This window comes from Pecten maximus, chromosome 10 (genome assembly GCF_902652985.1).
Source record: "Pecten maximus chromosome 10, xPecMax1.1, whole genome shotgun sequence".
In the NCBI taxonomy this organism is placed as follows: domain Eukaryota; kingdom Metazoa; phylum Mollusca; class Bivalvia; order Pectinida; family Pectinidae; genus Pecten; species Pecten maximus.
The window spans coordinates 3,677,020-3,690,118 of NC_047024.1; the positions used below are offsets into that span (position 1 = coordinate 3,677,020).

The window sequence follows — 13,099 nt, forward strand, 5'->3', positions numbered from 1 at the left end:
CAAGTAGGGATATGTTGGTAAGGGTACGTACCTTCATTGGTAGGGAACTATTAACCAAGTAGGGATATGTTGGGTAAGGGTACGTACCTTCATTGGTAGGGAACTATTAACCAAGTAGGGATATGTTGGTAAGGGTACGTACCTTCATTGGTAGGGAACTATTAACCAAGTAGGGATATGTTGGGTAAGGTACATACCTTCATTGGTAGGGGACTATTAACCAAGTAGGGATATGTTGGTAAGGTACATATCTTCATTGGTAGGGGACTATTAACCAAGTAGGGATATGTTGGGTAAGGGTACGTACCTTCATTGGTAGGGGACTATTAACTAAGTAGTTATATGTTGGGTAAGGTACGTACCTTCATTGGTAGGGGACTATTAACCAAGTAGGGATATGTTGGTAAGGGTACGTACCTTCATTGGTAGGGAACTATTAACCAGGTAGGGATATGTTGATAAGGGTACGTACCTTCATTGGTAGGGGACCATTAACCAAGTAGGGATATGTTGGTAAGGTACATACCTTCATTGGTAGGGGACTATTAACCAAGTAGGGATATGTTGGTAAGGTACATACCTTCATTGGTAGGGGACTATTAACCAAGTAGGGATATGTTGGTAAGGTACATACCTTCATTGGTATGGGACTATAAACCAAGTAGGGATATGTTGGGTAAGGTACGTACCTTTATTGGTAGGGGACTATGAACCAAGTAGGGATATGTTGGGTAAGGGTACGTGCCTTCATTGGTAGGGGACTATTAACTAAGTAGTTATATGTTGGGTAAGGTACGTACCTTCATTGGTAGGGGACTATGAACCAAGTAGGGATATGTTGGGTAAGGGTACGTGCCTTCATTGGTAGGGGACTATTAACCAAGTAGGGATATGTTGGGTAAGGTACATACCTTCATTGGTAGGGGACTATTAACCAAGTAGGGATATGTTGGATAAGGGTACATACCTTCATTGGTAGGGAACTATTAACCAAGTAGGGATATGTTGGGTAAGGGTACATACCTTCATTGGTAGGGAACTATTAACCAAGTAGGGTAGGGTAAGGGTACGTACCTTCATTGGTAGGGAACTATTAACCAAGTAGGGATATGTTGGTAAGGGTACGTACCTTCATTGGTAGGGGACTATTAACCAAGTAGGGATATGTTGGTAAGGGTACGTACCTTCATTGGTAGGGAACTATTAACCAAGTAGGGATATGTTGGGTAAGGTACGTACCTTCATTGGTAGGGGACTATTAACCAAGTAGGGATATGTTGATAAGGGTACATACCTTCATTGGTAGGGAACTATTAACCAAGTAGGGATATGTTGGGTAAGGTACGTACCTTTATTGGTAGGGGACTATTAACCAAGTATGTTGGGTAAGTTGGGTAAGGGTACGTACCTTTATTGGTAGGGAACTATTAACCAAGTAGGGATATGTTGGTAAGGTACGTACCTTCATTGGTAGGGGAACTATTAACCAAGTAGGGATATGTTGGTAAGGTACGTACCTTCATTGGTAGGGAACTATTAACCAAGTAGGGATATGTTGGTAAGGGTACGTACCTTCATTGGTAGGGAACTATTAACCATGTAGGGATATGTTGGGTAAGGTACGTACCTTCATTGGTAGGGAACTATTAACCAAGTAGGGATATGTTGGTAAGGTACGTACCTTCATTGGTAGGGAACTATTAACCAAGTAGGGATATGTTGGGTAAGGTACGTACCTTCATTGGTAGGGGACTATTAACCAAGTAGGGATATGTTGGGTAAGGTACATACCTTCATTGGTAGGGGACTATTAACCAAGTAGGGATATGTTGGGTAAGGTACGTACCTTCATTGGTAGGGGACTATTAACCAAGTAGGGATATGTTGGGTAAGGTACGTACCTTCATTGGTAGGGGACTATTAACCAAGTAGGGATATGTTGGTAAGGGTACGTACCTTCATTGGTAGGGGACTATTAACCAGGTAGGGATATGTTGGGTAAGGGTACGTACCTTCATTGGTACAGGACTATTAACCAAGTAGGGATATGTTGGGTAAGGGTACGTGCCTTTATTGGTAGGGGACTATTAACCAAGTAGGGATATGTTGGATAAGGGTATATACCTTCATTGGTAGGGGACTATTAACCAAGTAGGGATATGTTGGATAAGGGTACATACCTTTATTGGTAGGGGACTATTAACCAAGTAGGGATATGTTGGTAAGGGTACGTGCCTTCATTGGTAGGGGACTATTAACCAAGTAGGGATATGTTGATAAGGGTACGTACCTTTATTGGTAGGGGACTATTAACCAAGTAGGGATATGTTGGTAAGGTTACATACCTTCATTGGTAGGGGACTATTAACCAAGTAGGGATATGTTGGTAAGGGTACATACCTTCATTGGTAGGGGACTATTAACCAAGTAGGGATATGTTGGATAAGGGTACGTACCTTCATTGGTAGGGAACTATTAACCAAGTAGGGATATGTTGGGTAAGGGTACGTACCTTTATTGGTAGGGAACTATAAACCAAGTAGGGATATGTTGGGTAAGGGTACGTACCTTTATTGGTAGGGAACTATTAACCAAGTAGGGATATGTTGGGTAAGGTACGTACCTTCATTGGTAGGGGACTATTAACCAAGTAGGGATATGTTGGGTAAGGTACGTACCTTCATTGGTAGGGGACTATTAACCATGTAGGGATATGTTAGGTAAGGTACATACCTTCATTGGTAGGGGACTATTAACCAAGTAGGGATATGTTGGGTAAGGGTACGTACCTTCATTGGTAGGGGACTATTAACCAAGTAGGGATATGTTGGGTAAGGGTACGTACCATTGTATGTAGCCATGGTGGGACTCCAGAAGCCTAAAATTTCCCCACCAATTCTCATGAATGTTTTCTATGTAATCTCCTGTAAATGAAATTGTACAACATTCACAACAAGGCATGCTATCAGGACTTTTCGGATTAAGTACCTTTTATACCTTTGACTTTCATAAATAAACCACAACTTATCTGTTTACACTTTGTCTCCAAAATAATATTGTCAATTTTAATCACATGGCTACAGGTTTGTATAGAGTTAAGGCATTATGTCCAAATCGAATGACAAAACCTTCAATATAGAATATCCAAACCTATCTTACTGGTACTTCACTTTCAAAATTTGAATAGTTCATCAATACACCTGTGTGAAATGTGATTCCCACTGAAAACATTAACTTTGTGTTTTGATTATGATTGACACATGGTATATGGTTATAAACTTTGGTACACTCATGAAAACTCAACACTTTGTAAATTTTAAGTTTCAGATTTTCATAGTCAGCATGGAGCATACTCTCCTAACAGGAATTGCCTACACATTCACCTTTCATGCTTTTTTTTTTTTTTTTTTTTTTTCAAATGTGCTCTAAAGTTTTCAGAATAACTACAGGAAAGATTGCCATAAAGAATTGTTTCACTAGTTTATTCAGATTTCAGCTGAGAGTCGATTTGTGACACCTGTCATACAGCGCCTTACCGTCAGGGTGGGACTTGATCTGCCCTGTGTAGAACAACAGGTTCTCTTTCTGATTCGGGTGGTCCTTTTTCCCCTGCATACAACAACATAGTAATTTTTCATTATAATAAGTAAAAATTTAAAATGAAATATACTTGTTGATTACATGTATAGATAATCACAGCACATCAAAATAAATATGTCTTTATTTAGTTAGTTACGGCAGGTTTATCACCTACATGACTCCGCCTATTGCTAAGATTCCTCCCATCGACTATAATCAGTATTCTATGGGTGTAAGTAAGTTACTGGGTATTCTATATAAACAAGTTCAGAACTGGGTATTCTATATAAACAAGTTCAGGACTGGGTATTCTATATAAACAAGTTCAGGACTGGGTATTCTATATAAACAAGTTCAGGACTGGGTATTCTATATAAACAAGTTCAGGACTGGGTATTTTATATAAACAAGTTCAGGACTGGGTATTCTATATAAACAAGTTCAGGACTGGGTATTCTATATAAACAAGTTCAGGACTGGGTATTCTATATAAACAAGTTCAGGACTGGGTATTCTATATAAACAAGTTCAGGACTGGGTATTCTATATAAACAAGTTCAGGACTGGGTATTCTATATAAACAAGTTCAGGACTGGGTAATCTATATAAACAAGTTCAGGACTGGGTATTCTATATAAACAAGTTCAGGACTGGGTATTCTATATAAACAAGTTCAGGACTGGGTAATCTATATAAACAAGTTCAGGACTGGGTATTCTATATAAACAAGTTCAGGACTGAGTATTCTATATAAACAAGTTCAGGACTGGGTATTCTATATAAACAAGTTCAGGACTGGGTATTCTATATAAACAAGTTCAGGACTGAGTATTCTATATAAACAAGTTCAGGACTGGGTATTCTATATAAACAAGTTCAGGACTGGGTATTCTATATAAGGTAGGACCCTTCAATAATTACCCACCATCATTAATTTGGAGATTTTGTCTAACGTGTCGTGACGAAGGTCTCTAATAAATAGTATACACAAGATGGACCATCAACACTGTAATTCTGGTTCCATCTAGCTAGGCTTGCCAGCATCGTAACATGTATACTATAAAAAGATTCAGGTAATAGAGCCAACGCCATACATTAGAGTTGGGTGGGTGATAACTTCCTCCACTCCTCAGCTGGATACCCAATGGTATTCAGGGTGATCAAGCATGAGAAATCAGATATATGTATCAATCACAACATCATGTGTATTGATTTTGCCCTTTTTTGGGCTTCTTCAGGACCAGAGAAGAAGTCTGAAAGGGAGAAACTGGTACACACTTCAATAAATTTGGAAAAGAACCATACTTTATGCTGTTGTGATCAATACACTTATCTGATGTATACCATAATTATACAATAGGAACTGGTTCAGAAATAGACATTGATATCTATTTACTACATATTGTTTAGATAATCCTTTATTTATACAGAAGTGGGACATATTTATTGTCGAGATCAGACAGATGTTTGTAACCTGTCCTATTACATACAGGGTATCCTTTTCTGTACTGTTCTGTATCCTCGTCACTCCATTTCCTAAAGAATGATGGACCAAAATTGTGTCTACTCCCACCTCTCTGTAACAAATAAAAACAGCATTAAAAGACATTTTTTAAAAATTAAAAAGAGAGAAAAAGTCCCTCAGACACATCTCCAATAACTCAATTGTGTATGTAAAAAATCGTTATCTTCTGGATTTCAGGAGGCAACTAGTTTTATATGGATTCTTCTTTAAAAGGATAATTCAAATAAAAAAAAGTAGCAACTTCTCAAGAGAGATTTTCGTATGATAAACAGCTTCAATCTACAGCTGTAGCTGGCTTGTTTTAGCCTAGTACAGCACTAATTAGATTCCACAGTTCCAACTCCCACACAACATTTGTATTGGTGATAATATACCAATCAAACACCAACTCCAACACAACATTTGTATTGGTGACAATATACCAATCAAACACCAACTCCAACACAACATTTGTATTGGTGATAATATACCAATCAAACACCAACTCCAACACAACATTTGTATTGGTGATAATATACCAATCAAACACCAACTCCAACACAACATTTGTATTGGTGATAATATACCAATCAAACACCAACTCCAACACAACATTTGTATTGGTGATAATATACCAATCAAACATCAACTCCAACACTACATTTGTATTGGTGATAATATACCAATCAAACACCAACTCCAACACAACATTTGTATTGGTGATAATATACCAATCCAACACAACATTTGTATTGGTGATAATATACCAATCAAACACCAACTCCAACACAACATTTGTATTGGTGATAATATACCAATCCAACACAACATTTGTATCGGTGATAATATACCAATCAAACACCAACTCCAACACAACATTTGTATTGGTGATAATATACCAATCAAACACCAACTCCAACACAACATTTGTATTGGTGATAATATACCAATCAAACACCAACTCCAACACAACATTTGTATCGGTGATAATATACCAATCAAACACCAACTCCAACACAACATTTGTATCGGTGATAATATACCAATCAAACACCAACTCCAACACAACATTTGTATCGGTGATAATATACCAATCAAACACCAACTCCAACACAACATTTGTATCGGTGATAATATACCAATCAAACACCAACTCCAACACAACATTTGTACCAATGACAACATACCAATCAAACACCAACTCCAACACAACATTTGTATCGGTGATAATATACCAATCAAACACCAACTCCAACACAACATTTGTATCGGTGATAATATACCAATCAAACACCAACTCCAACACAACATTTGTATGGTGATAATATACCAATCAAACACCAACTCCAACACAACATTTGTATTGGTGATAATATACCAATCAAACACCAACTCCAACACAACATTTGTATTGGTGATAATATACCAATCAAACACCACCTCCAACACAACATTTGTATTGGTGATAATATACCAATCAAACACCAACTCCAACACAACATTTGTATTGGTGATAATATACCAATCAAACACCAACTCCAACACAACATTTGTATTGGTGATAATATACCAATCAAACACCAACTCCAACACAACATTTGTATTGGTGATAATATACCAATCAAACACCAACTCCAACACAACATTTGTATTGGTGATAATATACCAATCAAACACCAACTCCAACACAACATTTGTATTGGTGATAATATACCAATCAAACACCAACTCCAACACAACATTTGTATTGGTGATACTATACCAATCAAAGACCAACTCCAACAAAACATTTGTATTGGTGATAATATACCAATCAAACACCAACTCCAACACAACATTTGTATTGGTGATAATATACCAATCAAACACCAACTCCAACACAACATTTGTATTGGTGATAATATACCAATCAAACACCAACTCCAACACAACATTTGTATCGGTGATAATATACCAATCAAACACCAACTCCAACACAACATTTGTATTGGTGATAATATACCAATCCAACACAACATTTGTATTGGTGATAATATACCAATCAAACACCAACTCCAACACAACATTTGTATTGGTGATAATATACCAATCAAACACCAACTCCAACACAACATTTGTATCGGTGATAATATACCAATCAAACACCAACTCCAACACAACATTTGTATCGGTGATAATATACCAATCAAACACCAACTCCAACACAACATTTGTATCGGTGATAATATACCAATCAAACACCAACTCCAATACAACATTTGTATCGGTGATAATATACCAATCAAACACCAACTCTAACACAACATTTGTACCAATGACAACATACCAATCAAACACCAACTCCAACACAACATTTGTATCCGTGATAATATACCAATCAAACACCAACTCCAACACAACATTTGTATCGGTGATAATATACCAATCAAACACCACCTCCAACACAACATTTGTATTGGTGATAATATACCAATCAAACACCAACTCCAACACAACATTTGTATTGGGGATAATATACCAATCAAACACCAACTCCAACACAACATTTGTATTGGTGATAATATACCAATCAAACACCAACTCCAACACAACATTTGTATTGGGGATAATATACCAATCAAACACCAACTCCAACACAACATTTGTATTGGTGATAATATACCAATCAAACACCAACTCCAACACAACATTTGTATTGGTGATAATATACCAATCAAACACCACCTCCAACACAACATTTGTATTGGTGATAATATACCAATCAAACACCAACTCCAACACAACATTTGTATTGGTGATAATATACCAATCAAACACCAACTCCAACACAACATTTGTATCGGTGATAATATACCAATCAAACACCACCTCCAACACAACATTTGTATTGGTGATAATATACCAATCCAACACAACATTTGTATTGGTGATAATATACCAATCAAACACCAACTCCAACACAACATTTGTATTGGTGATAATATACCAATCAAACACCAACTCCAACACAACATTTGTATTGGTGATAATATACCAATCAAACACCAACTCCAACACAACATTTGTATTGGTGACAATATATGAATCAAACACCAACTCCAACACAACATTTGTATTGGTGATAATATACCAATCCAACACAACATTTGTATTGGTGATAATATACCAATCAAACACCAACTCCAACACAACATTTGTATTGGTGATAATATACCAATCAAACACCACCTCCAACACAACATTTGTATTGGTGATAATATACCAATCAAATACCCACTCCAACACAACATTTGTATTGGTGATAATATACCAATCAAACACCAACTCCAACACAACATTTGTATTGGTGATAATACACCAATCAAATACCAACTCCAACACAACATTCATATTGGTGATAATACACCAATCAAATACCGACTCCAACACAACATTTGTAGTGGTGATAATATACCAATCAAATACCAACTCCAACACAACATTTGTATCAGTGATAATATACCAATCCTACACAACATTTGTATCGATGAAAATATACCAATCAAACACCAACTCCAACACAACATTTGTATTGGTGATAATATACCAATCAAACACCAACTCCAACACAACATTTGTATCAGTGATAATATACCAATCAAACACCAACTCCAACACAACATTTGTATCGGTGATAATATATCAATCAAACACCAACTCCAACACAACATTTGTATCGGTGATAATATACCAATCAAACACCAACTCCAACACAACATTTGTATCGGTGATAATATACCAATCAAACACCAACTCCAACACAACATTTGTACCAATGACAACATACCAATCAAACACCAACTCCAACACAACATTTGTATTGGTGATAATATACCAATCAAACACCAACTCCAACACAACATTTGTATTGGTGACAATATACCAATCAAACACCAACTCCAACACAACATTTGTATTGGTGATAATATACCAATCAAACACAACATTTGTATCGGTGATAATATACCAATCAAACACCAACTCCAACACAACATTTGTATTGGTGATAATATACCAATCAAACACCAACTCCAACACAACATTTGTATCGGTGATAAGATACCAATCAAACACACACCTCCAACACAACATTTGTATTGGTGATAATATACCAATCAAACACCAACTCCAACACAACATTTGTATCGGTGATAATATACCAATCAAACACCACCTCCAACACAACATTTGTATTGGTGATAATATATCAATCAAAAACCAACTCCAACACAACATTTGTATTGGTGATAATATACCAATCCAACACAACATTTGTATTGGTGATAATATACCAATCAAACACCAACTCCAACACAACATTTGTATTGGTGATAATATACCAATCAAACACCACCTCCAACACAACATTTGTATTGGTGATAATATACCAATCAAATACCCACTCCAACACAATATTTGTATTGGTGATAATATACCAATCAAACACCAACTCCAACACAACATTTGTATTGGTGATAATACACCAATCAAATACCAACTCCAACACAACATTCATATTGGTGATAATACACCAATCAAATACCGACTCCAACAAAACATTTGTAGTGGTGATAATATACCAATCAAATACCAACTCCAACACAACATTTGTATCGATGAAAATATACCAATCAAACACCAACTCCAACACAACATTTGTATCAGTGATAATATACCAATCCTACACAACATTTGTATTGGTGATAATATACCAATCAAACACCAACTCCAACACAACATTTGTATCAGTGATAATATACCAATCAAACATCAACACCAACACAACATTTGTATTGGTGATAATATACCAATCAAATACCGACTCCAACACAACATTTGTATCGGTAACAACATACCAATCAAACACAACTCAAACACAACATTTGTATCGGTGATAATATACCAATCAAACATCAACTCCAACACAACATTTGTATTGGTGACAATATACTAATCAACTCTTACTCCAACACAACATTTGTATCGGTGACAATATACCAATCAAACATCAACTCCAACACAACATTTGTATCCGTGATAATATACCAATCAAACATCAACTCCAACACAACATTTGTATTGGTGATAATATACCAATCAAACACCAACTCCAACACAACATTTGTATTGGTGATAATATACCAATCAACTCTTACTCCAACACAACATTTGTATCGGTGACAATATACGAATCAAAAAATTTATATGAACATGGCTGAACAAGGGGTAAAGCTGAAGAGTTTATCCCACATTTAAGGGTGATTATATATAATATCTGTGTGAAAATTAATGATGAAATTGTTCATAATTTGCTTTGACAGGAGCAACAATCTTTTTGATGTGATCCCTAATCTTTACATCAGCATTATCCTGGAAAAGTTTCCGTTTCTCCCCAAATCAAATTCCATTTGTTTTTGACATTCTGGTCACAATTCTGAATTTCATAGGGTTTTAAATGAGTCTTCGCCATTTTTTTTAACCATGAGGTTTATATGCCTCAGTGTCAGAGGTGCTTAAAAATTGCTACAAATTAAAGTGTTCACCAGATCATCACCCTTTGTCTACTTTCATTTCCTATATATATACACTAGCAAACAGACCAAGGATTTTAGTGGAATCGTTGCAAACAACAAGCAAGATCTGGTTTAGAAAACCAAATAAAATCTTACAAAATGACGTAAAAATAATCTGATAGAAAAAATCAAGACAAACCCTCTCCAAAATCTTCTTAACGATTCTGTATTGATAAGAAATTGATAGAAAATAATAGAAATTGGTTGCCAATTCGGTGGAACATTTTCATCTTTGCAGGATGCAGAGTTTGAGAACTTCAGTAGATTAGATGAAGCCCTTTCGTATTTTTACCTGGATGCCAGGAAGTCTTATGGAACAGGACAAAATATGTCTCAGGTGTATCAAAAGGGGATATAAAAAGGTTATCGGTGCGATTACCTTGTTACATGGTTTGCTACTAACCTACTATGCAGCAAGTGAAATTTACCCGTTGAATTTTACTGGCCCTCTACGATTTTATAGTGTTAAGGGATTCCAGGGATGAGGACCAAAGTTTAGATATAGACAAAAAACAAAGCACCTAGCTTCGAGTGATATGGTTAATTAAAACAAGAATACAAAACAAGATATCCTGGATGCGTCAAAAAAATGGCAAAAGACACTAGAACAGAGAAAAAAGAGCCTGGTGTGGTTTGTTTACAGGTTTTGCATCTTCTTTCTCGGCGGTTGCTGTGCTCAGTCGACGTGAGGGGGCCAGTGGTCGAGGGCCTCTGGTGCCTGTGTACCCCTCAGGTGAGCCTTGTCCTATCCATCTGATATATGTCTACAGGGCCAGACAGCTCCCCGAGATGTACATGAGCACAGCTACGTTGCCCTTCTTGGTCTGGTGTCGAACTCCACATCCATAGAAACAGCCTCTGTCTATTGCTCTAAGGTGTTAGAGGAGATAGTCTTGGTATTACCCCTGAGAGGGAGATGTTTTGGTGAAATCAACAAACAAAAGGAAAATCAGAGCTAAGACGTTTAGTGGCTGTGTCACTCACCATATTATATCAAGACAAGTCAAAAACAACTCAAACTGTATCAAAGTCTTGCAAGACAAAAATGAACAATACAAGAATTCATACTTCGTGTCATAGACTAGAATCAACTGGATGAGCACATAATCAGAGCAAAGCCAATTGCAGCATTCAAATCTGCACTAGACAAAATCAGCCAATAAGACCAGACAGCACCTACTTTGTCTCCATCGTTCATCACATCAGAATTATGTTCTAACTTTGTACAGATACAAACAAAATCTTTATGTCAGAAGGCCTTTACGATTATATGATTTGGAATCGATGACCAAAACTACTGTATACATTATGTATGTCTTATGATGTGTTTCATCATATTGATGTAACAGGATTTTAGCTCACGTTCCTTCTCCATGTACCATAGTGTAACAGGAGAAAGAAAGTGCGAAGACAGTTATATTAGTTGTGTGCCTTAGTAGTTAATAACAACACACACACTTGACTGTGTACTACCATAACTATATTCAGAGCTTATAGTCTTTTTAGTTGTAGAAATAGCTCTACAGAGCTAAGGTTTTTTGTTTTAACATTTATATACACGACTTTAAATAAATCGTATTGTATCTTGTATATATAACGCTCTCGTGACCATGTGGTCGACGTGTACACACACAAGTATACAGCAAGCTACTTATAGTCTGTTTCAGAATAGATACATGTACGATTACATTAAAGACCTGACTAGGACCTCCGAACTGTAGAGGACATGCTAAACATTTGAGCTAAGCCAGGTCTAGCTCTGCTACATTCCTCTTTCCTTCAACAAAGCTCTTTGACACCGCAAACACTCATGTGACCCAATACCACTTCGGTGGGCACTTGTTTGGCTGCTAAATGTGCAACAGGGAAGGGAAAATACAACGAACAGACCGCGGCTCAAACACGCGACTAACGAACTCTAGACAGATACACTAACCATTTGAGCTGACTGACCAGTGACCACGAGCGTTCAGCCCAGTCCATTCTGCTACAATAGGCTAGTTCTACTGCACTACTCTAACGACATAGCAACAACAACAGCTTTCGTTTTGACAGATTAACAGATAATAGTTAAATTTACCGCACGTCCTCTCTGTGTCGGCGACTCTTCATCACTCATATAGTTTCCCATTTTTGTCTGTTTGAACCGATCTTTGTTTGACACTGCTCCTTCTGACGAGGAAGTATTCACGCCACGGGTAGTTTTACTTGCCTTTGACATTGCACCATCTATCGATAACAAACAAAAACGAAACCGGAAGTAAGCATGATATTTTAGACAAAATTTTCGTATAAATTAATATTATTCAATCGTGTGTAATTTATTCGTATTCATTACTTTCAACTTCAGACCATTCCTCTCACACTAAATATTTTACATCTTTATGGTGAAAGGAAGGGCACA

The 13,099-nt window shown here is 36.7% G+C and overlaps 1 protein-coding gene across 1 annotated transcript in view; it reads right to left on the reverse strand.

The window, feature by feature from the left end:
- Nucleotides 1-12,945, reverse strand: part of LOC117336114 (opioid growth factor receptor-like protein 1) — a 31,714-nt gene extending 18,769 nt beyond the window's left edge. The window contains exons 1-4 of the mRNA XM_033896492.1: nucleotides 12,776-12,945; nucleotides 5,070-5,156; nucleotides 3,537-3,609; nucleotides 2,846-2,924 (exon numbers count right to left, since the gene is read on the reverse strand). Coding sequence (XP_033752383.1) covers nucleotides 2,846-2,924; nucleotides 3,537-3,609; nucleotides 5,070-5,156; nucleotides 12,776-12,916 — 380 coding nt within the window. The 5' untranslated portion in view covers nucleotides 12,917-12,945. The remainder of the gene's footprint in view (nucleotides 1-2,845; nucleotides 2,925-3,536; nucleotides 3,610-5,069; nucleotides 5,157-12,775) is intronic.
- Nucleotides 12,946-13,099: the final 154 nt, after the last annotated feature.